The sequence below is a fragment of the Channa argus genome, chromosome 11 (genome assembly GCF_033026475.1).
Source record: "Channa argus isolate prfri chromosome 11, Channa argus male v1.0, whole genome shotgun sequence".
Lineage (NCBI taxonomy): Eukaryota > Metazoa > Chordata > Actinopteri > Anabantiformes > Channidae > Channa > Channa argus.
This window is the reverse complement of record NC_090207.1, coordinates 12,705,165-12,718,448: the sequence shown is the minus strand read 5'-3', so window position 1 is coordinate 12,718,448 and position 13,284 is coordinate 12,705,165. Positions and strand designations below refer to the sequence as shown.

At 38.4% G+C, this 13,284-nt stretch overlaps 1 protein-coding gene across 4 annotated transcripts in view; it reads right to left on the bottom strand.

The window, feature by feature from the left end:
* pdlim5a (PDZ and LIM domain 5a) overlaps window positions 1–13,284 on the bottom strand; it is a 52,999-nt gene that overhangs the window by 19,662 nt on the left and 20,053 nt on the right. For 3 of the 4 annotated variants that reach the window (XM_067521621.1, XM_067521622.1, XM_067521623.1), the window contains exon 4: window positions 2,851–2,890. In XM_067521621.1, coding sequence (XP_067377722.1) covers window positions 2,851–2,890 — 40 coding nt within the window. Of the gene's footprint in view, window positions 1–1,810; window positions 2,245–2,850; window positions 2,891–13,284 lie in introns of all 4 variants that reach the window. The other variant, XM_067521619.1, reaches the window with a different exon arrangement.

Here is a 13,284-nt window from a genome sequence, read left to right as displayed (position 1 = left end):
GTCACCAGTAATATAAGCAAAGATGATTAAAAAAAGACAATTCAGAAAGAAATGTATTGTATTTGAACAGAAAATGAAAAGAAACTAGATCTAAATCAATTTTTTTAAAGAGGTGCACATTATTAAATTTCATCTGTGATACTTGGGGAAGGCTATGTACCCAAATGAAAAGCATCTTGTGCATCTGGGTATGTGTGCATGACTGCATGGTGCAAGATTATATTGTGCAGATCAGTGGTGTGTGCTGACTCTCACAGAAAGAGAAACCAAAAGGACCCACACATTTTTTTTTTTTTACAGAGAAAGAAGACAGTGTAAACACAAAATGAATGCAAAGCCATCAAGGTTCAGAAAATACATATATTTAGTACATTTGGTATCTCGAGTGAAATGAATCAAGAACATTCACGTGTAGTCCCCAGATTTAAAGAGTAATAAAAAAGATTTATCAAAAAGGATTGATGAAGGCCTGTTAGCAGAGTATGTGCAAATCTACACATGGATTCATGGCTGAAACCTCTACTGACTGAGTGATTTGCTACAAGAGCAAAGAGAATGCCACACAGCTTGAGTTACCATGCAAGGCTATATATACACAGTTTGGTCATAGCATCATAGCATAGTTATACTCACTATGTCTCTGGAAGGAAGAGTTAGGGTTGAAACAGAAACAGTGGGGGGCATGGGATTATGATGCGAATTAGGTTGAGAATGACAGGGACAGGATGACAACGGGAAAATTAAACGTGATAAAATAGATAACAAGGAGAAACTTGAGGCCATAATTTGACTCAGGATGAGGTTTGTTCAAATGCTACAGTAGTGGCCATTATTAGAGTCATAATGTGGTGCTGTCCTCAGACACCCTACCTCAATACAAATTTAAAAAGCTTCACCACAGAGAGCTTTACTTTCTCTAGAAGCAAAGTCATGTTTTATAGAATTATGAATCATTCATAATAAACATGGAGGCAAAAAAAGATGCACACACAGCCACAAGTACTGTAAATGGAAGAGTGAAGGTAACTGCATTTTAACTGACTGTAAGGGGGAACATCGTGCAGTGTGTTTTTTTGTTTATTTCCTTTTAAGCTTTTATATAACTAAAATACTGGACTCTGACATTTTAACAATACATTTCTTAAGGTTATCCTTTAAATAATGTTCCATTTATTTGAGAGGACACAACCATAAAGAGCACAGCTATGTAATATTCTGTGTTGAATTTCCCAAGTTGCTACAGTAAAACAAAATGGCACTGGTGCATTTTATTTTACCTGTTTGCAGACTAGTTTTCTAACACAACACAGTACACACATAATTTTATGAACATAAATCATCATCATATTTCAACACCAATTTAAACAAACAGGCTTCATAATTACTGTAGACCTCTGTTCGTAACACAATTCGTGGATGCTTTGTTTTCAAATATATTTTTGGAATCCCTTTTAGTGTCTGATGTAATGATGTGAAAGAACTTTGAGAATCACTGCCAAGGTTTGTTCGAAGTTGAACTCTGGCAAGCCTGACCATGAGGTACATGGAATAAACAATTTGGAGTGTGGAACAAAACCTCTGAAATACCTCTAGGCAATATTTACTTGTAAATTCTGACAGGAGTGGACTTTCTGTAACTGTAACTTCTGTACATATTGACACTTTAAAATGGTATTTTGGTTATCATTGTATAACTCTGTAAAGAAACGCATAGTAACAAGTGAGCTTGTATCTTATTTGAGAGTTTAACACAAACGTTCGAGATAGTGAAAAAATTATAATTTGATTGGCTGGAGATACTGCCACTCACCCATTAAACTGCAGTGGCAAGGCTCCACCCTGACTCTCCAATAGGCCACGCCTCTGCCCCATGGCCACCTCGCACGCGTTTTCAGTAGAGTAGAGGTTGATTGGTGTATTATACACTGATGGCTGAGGCGGAGCAAGGACAGGGGGCGATGAGGAGGAAGAGGATGGGTAGGAGGCAGGAGGTAGAGGAGGTAAAGGTGGAGGAGAAGGACTGGTGTAGGAGGAGGCAGGAGTGAACGCTGAAGATGGGGATGGGATGAAGGCAGCAAATGGTGACTGTGAAGAAGGGTATTCGTTCTCTGATCCACAGCCCTGGTAGGGTCTGGGGGCTTTATTGTAGGGCGCGGTGAAGGGGTTCGAGAAGTGAGGGTGAGAATGGGATGGTGGGGGTGGGTGGGTGAGGGCCACTGGTTTTATGATGTCTGATCGGTCGTCCTATCAGCACGAGAGAAGAGCATGCAAATATAGACAAAAATAAACCACATCACAGCAGACACTATACTGAGGCCTCCCAGGCTGTGACTTATAGATATGTGTTTGTCCACTGTAAACTGTCCAAATAATAAACTTATTTATTATAAAAATATATTCTTTCATTTCAATATTCTAATTTATTTTCTGGAAATAGGGAAGCATCAGTATAAACGTCACTTACAATGAAGCACAAACATATGGCAACAAAAAAGAAAAAACACGAAAAAAACCACAAAGACAAAGGTGAGTTTCATGCACTAAAAGTGTGTATGGCATCGTTTCAGAAGGGTGTAATAACTAAATAAAGGTATTCCAAGCTCTAAAAGCATGGCACCTCAGGTGAATAAATTTTTCTTTGCAGTTTTAGAAAACTCATCACAAGATTTTATGGAACTGAGTAAATTGTGGATGTAGATCATATCTTCAAAAGTTATCCATGCATCCAGCATCTTTTCACCTGGTGTTCCTTAATCAAGCACTTCTGTAAGTTCTTGTATCTTTAAAAAGACATGCTGTAAACTCAATTTTACATAATTTTCTGTTCAGTGACATGCTGTGTTACTGTACCTTTGGTGCAACAGGAGGAGGTTTGGGAACAGACGGTGCTCTGGAATGAGAGAAGAAGGGACAATATCAGTAAGAATTTCACAGCCCAATTGTTTTTTTAATATTTCATTTTTTAAAATGTTTATTGTTGATATCTTATAATTCATTCCTATTAAAGATAGATGTGACGGTCACCACCAAAGCATGCAGATGAAATTAGCTCTAGTAGTGTAGTGCTGATATTTATAGAGCTGTTACGAACTGCCGGACCAAACTGTGAGATTTTTTGATCTTACTGAGGGTGAGAAAAACTGTGGTTATCGTGAATTATAACTAAACTGGCTCTCAGCAGTGAGACAGATATGGAGAGGTTTCTATCATCAGCTAAGACACAATCCAAAAGAGTATCACTGTCTCAAACTATGAAACTTGATCGAACTCAGTTGCTGGAGCTGAAAACTGTGGCCTCTGTCAGTGTGCAGTATGTGTACTCTAGAAGGCAGCTGTTTTAGTTTATGAAGAGCTGCATCAATGTGATACTCTTGGTGTTTGATGCTTTTGATGCCAAAAACTCCCCAAAAGGTCATCTGACGAACACACTTCTAACTGTCCACACTTCCAAAATGATTCAAGTTGTATCGAGGAATATTCATTTTCATGGTGCTACAGGGCGGCTCTAACTGATCCAATTTACAGAATCATATATTTTGCAGCAGTAAACACAGATAGAGTGGACATTACTAACAGTGAAGATTCATATCAGATATGAATGTAACTGAAATGGTTCAGTGCATCATGACTTCACTGAGTATAAAGGGAAAAACACATGAGTTGATGTAAAATAAAGGTTGAGTAAAGTGTGCAGTAACTGAAGACGTGCAAATGTCAGCAGCCCAACATTCCTTTCAGAGCAGCTCTTCTAGAAACTTCCTCAGGGAGGTTCATGTCCTTCACCTCTGTAAATTTGAACCGACACCCCTGTCATAGCTAGAAACACCTACTACTGCTAATAAAATAACAGTATCAGAACACTGTTGGCAAACCAATGCTAGTTGGGTACAAGAGGAAAAGGCCAAGCGTATAAGTAGCTGTAGCTGTTCAGGGAAGTCATAGGCTCTGACCAGGCAGAGCACTTCTTAGCGATGTGGGCCAGCTTCTTGTATTTTGCATTTTGCTGCACTCTGTGATCCTCACGTGTTTTGCAGGAGCACCCTAACTGCCTCCAGGAAAAAAAAAAACGCTTCAGCTAAGAATAGAAGAGTGCCTGACATCATTTGGGTTTTTCCCATTGTCCAATCTGATTGAAAGGTGCACTACAATTGTAATAGTTTTCTCCCATTTCAACTGTAGCGTGTGGGTCATGGTTTATGTTAAGCCGACGTTATCTCACTTACTCCCTGCGAGACGCGTCATCAGGCAATTAAAGAAGACTTTGGAGAGGACAACCTAATAATCAGATTAAAGAGCCCCGTGAACCCTCTTCTTGCTCATGTACCCACACAGATGTGGGTTTCTCACTTTTCATCACCTTCTTCAACCATCTTAGAGGCCATATTCAGAGCCATCAGCTCAGCTTTCACAAACCGGCCTCACCTGGTTAATCTCCTACACCTGTGTGTGATGTCATCATCACAAACAAAAAACAATCTGACAACCCAACTATCCTATGTTCTTTAATACCTCCAAGAAGACCTAGAAACACCAGGTGTTGCACAAAGGCCTATAGTTCAAACTAAACCAGCATCTGATGAATTCCACAAGCACCAAGTTGCCAGATGTACTTTCCCCCTTCTACATCATTAACATCCATCTTTCTCACAGGCATGGGGGTTACTGAATTCGCATTATTACTGAATCAGGCAATAGTTATTTCTCCGGCTGCCAGGTCTGTATAGTCCAGGTTTAGATTATCTACTTCTACCTCCATCAGGCACTGGATTGGTATTTTTCCGCTCCATTGTCACCTTAGTGATTGCTCAATGGGGATTCGATGGGACCTCTCATAAAGTCTTGACTTATTCAAGTTCCTTGATAAGTTTGTTGTGAATCGGCACTATATTCATAAAGTTGAATAAATGATCAGTTTTAACCTTACATTAAATGCTTATTAGCTGAACAACTGAATTAGTACCTTATTATCTTGCTAGTCTTCCACACTACCACTACTATAACCACTGTTGCCATGTCTCTTCAACTGTCATTTTTCTCAGGTTTGTCAAGATGGTTGTAGGGGTCTGTCGTGCATAGAGCGATGACAGTGTGCCTGAAGCCCTCCTCAAGCCGCTGCTGTCTTGGCCTTATTGTACTGTCTGACCCATGGTTTCACACGGCCATTACTCCATTCAATCACGGTTCCTCCGTCCATCTGTCGTCCTGTTCACTTATTTTCACTAATTAAATTATTATATTATCACTTAAAGTTTTTTATTCAGCAGATGATACTCATACATTTCATCCTTATTAAACTCTTCCTTCATATCAGATTTGAGTAGTTGCCTAGTAACAATAAAAATTCAGAAAGCTGCTTTCTCTCAAATTTTAGTTTTCAGTAAAAGCAAGGCAGTGAAACACTTATCACATTCTGCAATCTGCCAATAATTCTCGCTGATCTGAAACTTAATCCTATTTTGAGCAGTCAGATGTATTTTCATCATACCTGTGCATTTAGAACATAATTCTGAGAGCAGGTCCTTTGTTTACTTCCCACATCCAATCACAAGTTTGAGCAAACTTTGAGTGTGACTAAGAGGGAGGATGAGAATGAGTCTGTGTATGCGCTGAACCCGAAAAGCATTACAATTCAAACTATTGACTGGTTAAATGTTGGTAAAAGCAAAATTGTGGTTATGGTTTGAAAGTCCTTCAAAGAAGGTGGATTAGACATAAGACTGCCAAACATGAGTTGCACTTTGCCTTTTTAGATCTGGGATTTGTATGTGGACCCAAAAGCAACAAAGTGAGTGGAATGTGAAATATAACTAATATAACAGAACAAACAAGGAGGAATAACAAATTAAACAGAGACTAGGCTGGATAGGCAGTTAATACGCAACAGAAACTAAGTACATACATCAGGGAATTCAACTAATAACTAACATACCAGAATATGAACCCAAGGGATGAGGTCAGTGATAAAGAAACTTGAACACAACATATGACAGAGGACCACCGCTAGTGAAAACAGAGAGAATATGAACGTGAAAACATATACAAAATTAAGAAATGGGGTAGAGAAGGCGGACACACCAAGGAAAAAGGGGTCATGAGATATAAACTAACTGAGACCCGTTAGCAGAACACGAAATGTCAAAAGGAGAGAAAAAAAAAAAAAAAAAAAAAAAAAAAGGAGGAATCAGAACACAGACTTGGGACAAAGAGTTAAAATCAAATTATTAAGGGAACACAAACCAGGAGAGAACAGAGTACCAGACGGGGCAAGGATAACAGGGACGAGTAAAAAGAAAACAGGAAAAAAAAGTTAACTGGATGACATTCGGCTAAAAAAAAACAGTGTGACAGAGGTAAAATAAGAAGGACAAAACAACAACCAATTCTCAGACCAAGATACAAAGTCCACACGAACGGAGTCAGGAGTCCAAAAACCATAAGACAGTCAAACTAGAAGACATGGCATGGCACAGATATCAAAGACAATAATCTGACAGGGAACCCAGGGGAGAGCTGGGCTTAAGAAGGCAGGGGAACAGGTGAAAACTACTGTGATCGATGATGAGTGGTGAAGCTGGAGAAGTGAACTGGGAACAGGAAGTGGGGAAAAGGGTTACAAAATAAAACTCCAAAACAGGAAGTGCATATAAGTACTGGATCATGATATCTGTCCAGTATTCCTTGTTTCATCTCTTTCACAGTTTCTCCTGTCACTTTTAATTCATTTAGAGAGACTTTGAATACTGGATTTTCAGGATTTTTGTATTTGGAGATATAGTGTTTTTGCACTATGACACATGGCCAGGAGGAGCCAGAGATCAAACCACCAACCCTGTGTATTGTGGCAGACCGACTTTAGCAACTAAGCCCCTGCATCACTATTAAACAAAGGCATTGTTAAATTAACCGAAATAAATTCTATATTCGCGCTGTGTCTAAGATGTCACTCAAGACAAAACACATTGATTGCCTGAGTAAGAATTTTGTCTCCCATGTCTGTTTTCCTGGACATACTGTGTGTGTTCATAGTCAAACAAGTATCCACCAGCACAACCGACGAGTTCACTGACATCAAAGCTAATCTGAGTGCAGCAATGATCTCACTCGTGCAACCGATGTTATGGAAATCTTAAGGCACAGATTAGGAGGGTGGACTCTGGGATATTAAATAAGTATTTCAAATATGTCACCAACATCCCAATGTGCTGTAGCCTCAGTTACACTGGTGCTATAACTGGAGGCTGTGACATAGAAATGTGTTGGTGTCATTCTGTAAAGGAGGAATAAAAAAGGTTCCTGATGAAACGTGAAGGTAAATCTGGGTTTAGCAACTCAGTGGGTTTCAAAAGCCTTTCTCCACAAGCCTATCAGTCACTTTGCCGCAGGAATGCTTCACCATAACCCAAATGTGTAAGGGTCAGAGAGTAAGTGCATGCAATAACAATGCTGACACTGACAAACAGGCCATTTCATATGCAACCAGGAGTTGTACGTGAAGGGGTGGCAAGGGGTTGTATATGAATATGTGCAGAAATTCAATTTATTTGACATTTTTTAATATAAACATAACAGTTGGGTTGTTTATGTATGTTCTTACTGCAAGACTGTGTTTCACCTGCAATTATTTCTGGTATTATAGTTATTCTATATCTTACCGCAAATTAGTGGTATTTTATTATTGCTATTTTTAACATTCTCCTAAATACACTACATACATAAGCTTTTACATAACATAAACTGTTTGCTTTTATGGGCTGTTTTTACTTTTTTCAGCTTTTATTTGTCCTTTGAATTTATAGACAATTTTAAAGAACAAGAATCCAATACAATGGCAAATAATAAAATCTCAGTTGGTGATTTAAATACATCTCAGTATTTCAGTTCATTGCATTTATTGTAATTAGGTGTGTGTTGTTTTTGTTAAATTGCTCTGTCTCTGTATTTTATATCATTTAGTGAGCATCTGGACATCATTTCTATTTAAAGCTTACACAAATTATTATACAGCTCATCAGCCTATTATTTTATAGGACACCGTATAAGCCTGAAAAAAAAAAATTAAACTTAGACATAAACTTTCTTTAAGTATAGGATTTTGTCAACATATTTCCTTGCTTCTTTTCCATAAATTTTAATCTAACTGAGTCAAGGATGCCACCTCTTTGTCCCCTCTGAAATTAGTCATACAACTGAGGCTGTTGTATGTTATCCATTGTGCATTTGTGTTTAATCTCTCATGTCTATTCTTACTCAGATGAGATCACTGACCAATGTTTCCAGGGTTGCACCCTGACGTGCCACCCTGACTCCACCAGCAAGCGACTAGGCATACTGAATCAATGAGCAATTGTTGCTCCTGTGTGTGTCTGTATGTACACACACAGGAAACACACTCACATATACATATGTATGTATGTATGTGAGTGAGTGTGTGAGTGAGTGAGTGAGTGAATGAGTAAAAGCGATGCATTGTTTGCTTTAAAAGGTGGTGGTCAGGAAACAGAGGTGGTTTAAATGGAGGTGTTGCTGCACTGGGATCTGTTATTGGCACCAGTATAAGCCATACACAAATAAAACTACACATGTAGAAACAAACACATCAGATCTTTAATGAACTGTGCTGCAATTTGAATGAAAGGATTGTTAATAGTGGTGGAAAGAAAGGCCAGTTTTCATGCACACTGAGGAATTATGCATGATGTGGTTTCCAGTGCTTTAATGCACGACTGCTTTGTGCAGAAACTGTTAGAGGGGGTTATGATAATAATTATTATTTATACACCACCTTCAACAAGAAAACATCACAAAGTGCAGCACAACAATAAATAGCAGTACAACTTCCAGACTACAAAGCTTTAATGGAAAAAATTGTGTGGAAACCCACTGTCACAAACTATTTTAGTTTTTACGAAAGTAAAATTATACAAGTTTCCTTAATTTCTTAAAATCTTATAATTTCTCAGTTCTCAGCTTAAAGAGACAGTTACTCATTCAGCGTGAAAAACTTATACCAAAATTTGTACAAAGAAAGCAACTGATGCTATTATCACAAATTTGGTAAATTGAAAGTATTTCGGGGAAAGCTATTAATTTAGAAATAACTTTTATAATGTTAAACATTATGGAGAAGAAACATTTTAGGGATTTATTCGGGTTGAGATCTAGAAGGTTGTGGGTTTGAATCCCACCCAACCAAGTGTGGCCCCACCCAGCCACCAAGGCCCACTTTGGTGCCAGTCCCCAGCCCAGATAAAATGGGAAGGTTCTGGCAGGAAGGGCATCCGGAGTACAAACACATGCCAAATCAACATGCGGAACACGTTCCGCTGTGTTGGCCCCTGAAGGGACAAGTCGAAAGCTGTTGATCAGTTATGGGTGAACTTCATTCCACTCATTACTTCAAGTTAAAAGACTTCAAGCCAGAAAGTCTAAGTAACTAACTTAAAAATATATACTGATTCCAATCATTCTTACAGTAAATGAGCATTTAGAGTGAATGCCCACAAAAACAGAGACAATGTGAGAGTCCTGTTCTATTTTGAAATTAATTCCACCTTGAAGGTTTCCAAAATATTGTATGTGACATGGAAAAGTTGAGTGGCCTGTTTGCTCCAGTCTGTTATTATCAGCCATGATCTTACCTTATCTTGTTGACACATCTTTTGAAAACTCTTGCATGTTTTGAGAACCTCTGCAATTCAGATAAAAAAACAGCTAGGAAACTTTCTTTGCAGTGACCAAGTTACAGATTTGAAACAGTATGAAACCTCTGATTCAGAGTTTGGAAGATGGTTCTTCCTCTTATTCTGCAAAACATGAACTGGAGCAGCTTTGTAATTTATGCACAGGCATAACTGGGCCCCAGGGCCAGTAACTTTGAACATGGCTCTAACTTTAATTTTTCAGTCTCAGCTGAAAAAGTATTTATACTTAACAGTTGTTCAGTGAACATTTTCCAATTTCATTTTCTTCTCTCCTAATTCCACTGTTGCCCTTTTTGCATCCTTCTCAGTTCTGTGTAATTACCCAACTCTTCTACTCTTCTTCCTGCCTTTCTTGCAATCCCCCGCCTTCCCTTTTTCCTCTGTTCCTGAAATGAGGTCACCTTTTTTTAAACAAAAGTGATAATGACTGTTAAAACAAAGGACTCTCAAATGTATGCAGTCGTCATTCCTGGAGGACAGATACACACTCTGAGCACTTCTGTATTTATTTCTTTTCTGTGCCTTATTAGGAGAAAAAAGTAAGAAGCTTTTTTCAGTTTTACCTTAAACTAAATCAGACATGGCAGCGTGACCAGGAAAAAATGCCAGGCCACGAGTGAGGACAGAGTGAAAAAGTAAATGTGAGTGTTTGAGTGTGTGTTATAGATACATGCTCAAAAAAATTCCAAAACTGTTGCTTTGCTGTTTCAACAGCAATGTGTGAGCTCTGGAAATGTCCTTTAAATAGATGTGGAAGTTGTGTCTGCCTGTCTTTATCAGCCCTCACATTAGGCACAAAGATATGAGAGAGGTGGTCACACACAGATCCCACGTATTGGAGGTCTGTGGTTAATGTCTGGGAAGTCCATGCTCAGGTCTATTTATCGCTGCCTGTGTTTGTCTGTGTGACTCTCCTTTTTCCTTATCCACTACAGTACATCTCACAGTATTCTCCGTGGGCAGACCTTTCAGTTGTATAATGACTTCATGTGATGTCATACTGAGCCTTAAAAGATCCTAAAAGACATGTCGACACTAACCAGACTCAAAAAATCAGAATTTGTTACAACTGTAACAGTTTTACTACAAAAACATTCTCGTTTAAATAAATGTTGCTCAGTTAAGTCTTTGAGAACATTTGCAGTCCAGTAACAAGTGATCTGTAAATGAGTTTCGATTGCTGATGGATGTATGTTTTCACAATAATGCTTTTATCCTGTGCCATGGATCAATATGATGCAAATAATTATGACAAAATGCCAGAGGATATGAATGCTCTGTTGTTTTCTTGTTATCTGTTAATGGTTTTCTAACTGATGGAAAACACTCAAAGTAAACCTGACCAGACCATAAACTCTGCTACTTTACAATAAAATGTTGCATCATAGTAACAAACGTACAAATTTTATAGCAGCTCACTTTCTAAAATAAACATGCAGCAGTAGACTGGTACCCTAAAGAGTCCTAAAAGCAGAACACAACAAGTAACAGACACATGAAATTAAACCCCAACAGGGTAAGATAAAGAAGACAATGTCTCCAGCAGCCCACAGGTCACCACTTGTACATCTAAACCACAACAGAGCGAAGAAGCAGGGGAAGCTGAGCCACTACAATTAATCTTCACCACTCCACATTGAGAGGAAAAACCAACATCTTAATCATCTCTTATCTCTATCTATCTAAAAAAAATAAGAGTCACAAATGTTTTTACAGAATGAGTTACTGCTGTAACACATATGTAAAAGAAGAAAAGTCTATGCAGTCCTAAAGTGTGTATTAGTCCTACAGTGCGTATTTCTTCTTAGATGTTTTGCAAAGGTCATAAACGTAACTCAGTGTAACATTGCATCCACACAAACATGTATCCTTTACAGGGAGAGGACAGATGTTTTCTTTCTATATGCAGCTGTAACATTACTGTTTGGTTTAATGGTAGTGTCTGCAGGAGTAAGATGGGAGGACTGGAGTCCTGTGTTGTCTTTTGAAATCTATTTTAACATTTTACAACTTTGTTTAACAGCAGACTGACGAGTAAGTCAAAACTGCACATATAAACTGTGACCATCACATGAAAGCACAGACACAAAGGCAGACAATTATGTCTGGACACAGCCACACACAGCCACACACACACGCACACACACTCACACACACACACACACCGCAAGCATTTCAATCTTTCTCCACCTGATTGACAAACACATTTTCACTATCCTAAAAGAACCATGCATCCAAAAGAACAGAGAAAACCAGACTGATCCCTAAAGCAGAGGTTATCAAAATCAGTGCTGTCACATTTGTTTAAAGCACATCCTGTTTCTAAAATTACACAATAAAGGTTAAACAGAACCTGGCCAAAGCCCTGGTGTGATTTCATGAAACTCTCTTTCATTGTTTCAAAGTCCTGCCTTTAAGGCAAACTCAGAACGTGCTGAGGCTCTGAAAGGGAAGGCAACGATACAAGTGGGCCCAAACTAGATAAGAACATCCACATGATTCTGGGGGGCACCAAACAGGATAAATTAAAGCAGAGATGTAGGATTAACAGACTTTTAATGTTGCAGTTTTGTAAGATCTATCCAGCTCTGAACCATAGCCCCAAATAATATACTTATGCACCAACACTGTGTATTTAGAAGAAAAATAAACTGTGGATTACTGAAGGGCATAATACTACCAAACATTTCTATCTAGTTTGAATGAGAGGAATTTACTGTAAGTTTTGTTATAATTTCAGTGCTTTCTATAACATTTTATTTGTCTGGGAAATCTCAAATTGTACAGTAATGCCACAGAAACAGCAACAACACAAGCACAGAAAAAAAGACTGGCTAAAAAGGCAGTTCTCCAAGCCTGGCCAGTACTCAGTGTTGAGACAGCCTGCCCATCAAAATGATCCACAGCTGTACAAGGAAGAGTTTTCCATAATCAACATCTGGCATTAGGTCTGTCAAGAGGGATATGGATTTCAATGTGCATCAGTGTCATTCAAAGAGATTCGTGCAGAGATATGTAGGACTTACTGGCTTTTATTTACTTTCCTTATTTTGGATACCTCCTCTCCAACTGTTTCTGTTTAACCCACACGTACATACAAATGCATTAACACATGCACACGCTGTGTCCCACAGAAGTTCTTCTAAACTATGTGACAGTGATTGTAAAATGATCCTGGCTGTGACATTAAACAAATACCTCAAGTTACAGAATTCTGTTTCCTCTCCTTTTTCCCTATTAAAAAGCATATTATTTTCAAAGATAAACATGAAGAAGGCCGTCATACTAGGAATTCATACTAAAATTTTTGCCTAAATGTGTAAATTTCTACATCTTACTTGTGTTAAAATGTAACACCCATTCATGTGTTTGTATGGCAGAAATAAACACAGATGTGTCTGAGATGACACATGCTCCTTAGGATGAGGCCCTCAGCCTGAGATGAACATGGTGTCATGTGATTATGTTATAAAATCCAGGCAAAAATAAATAGTGCCTGTAATTTTGGCTGAATTTGAATACGTCCAGGGCAAACTGAACAGATAACACAGTAGACTTGAATGTGAAAAAAATGTTGATTACA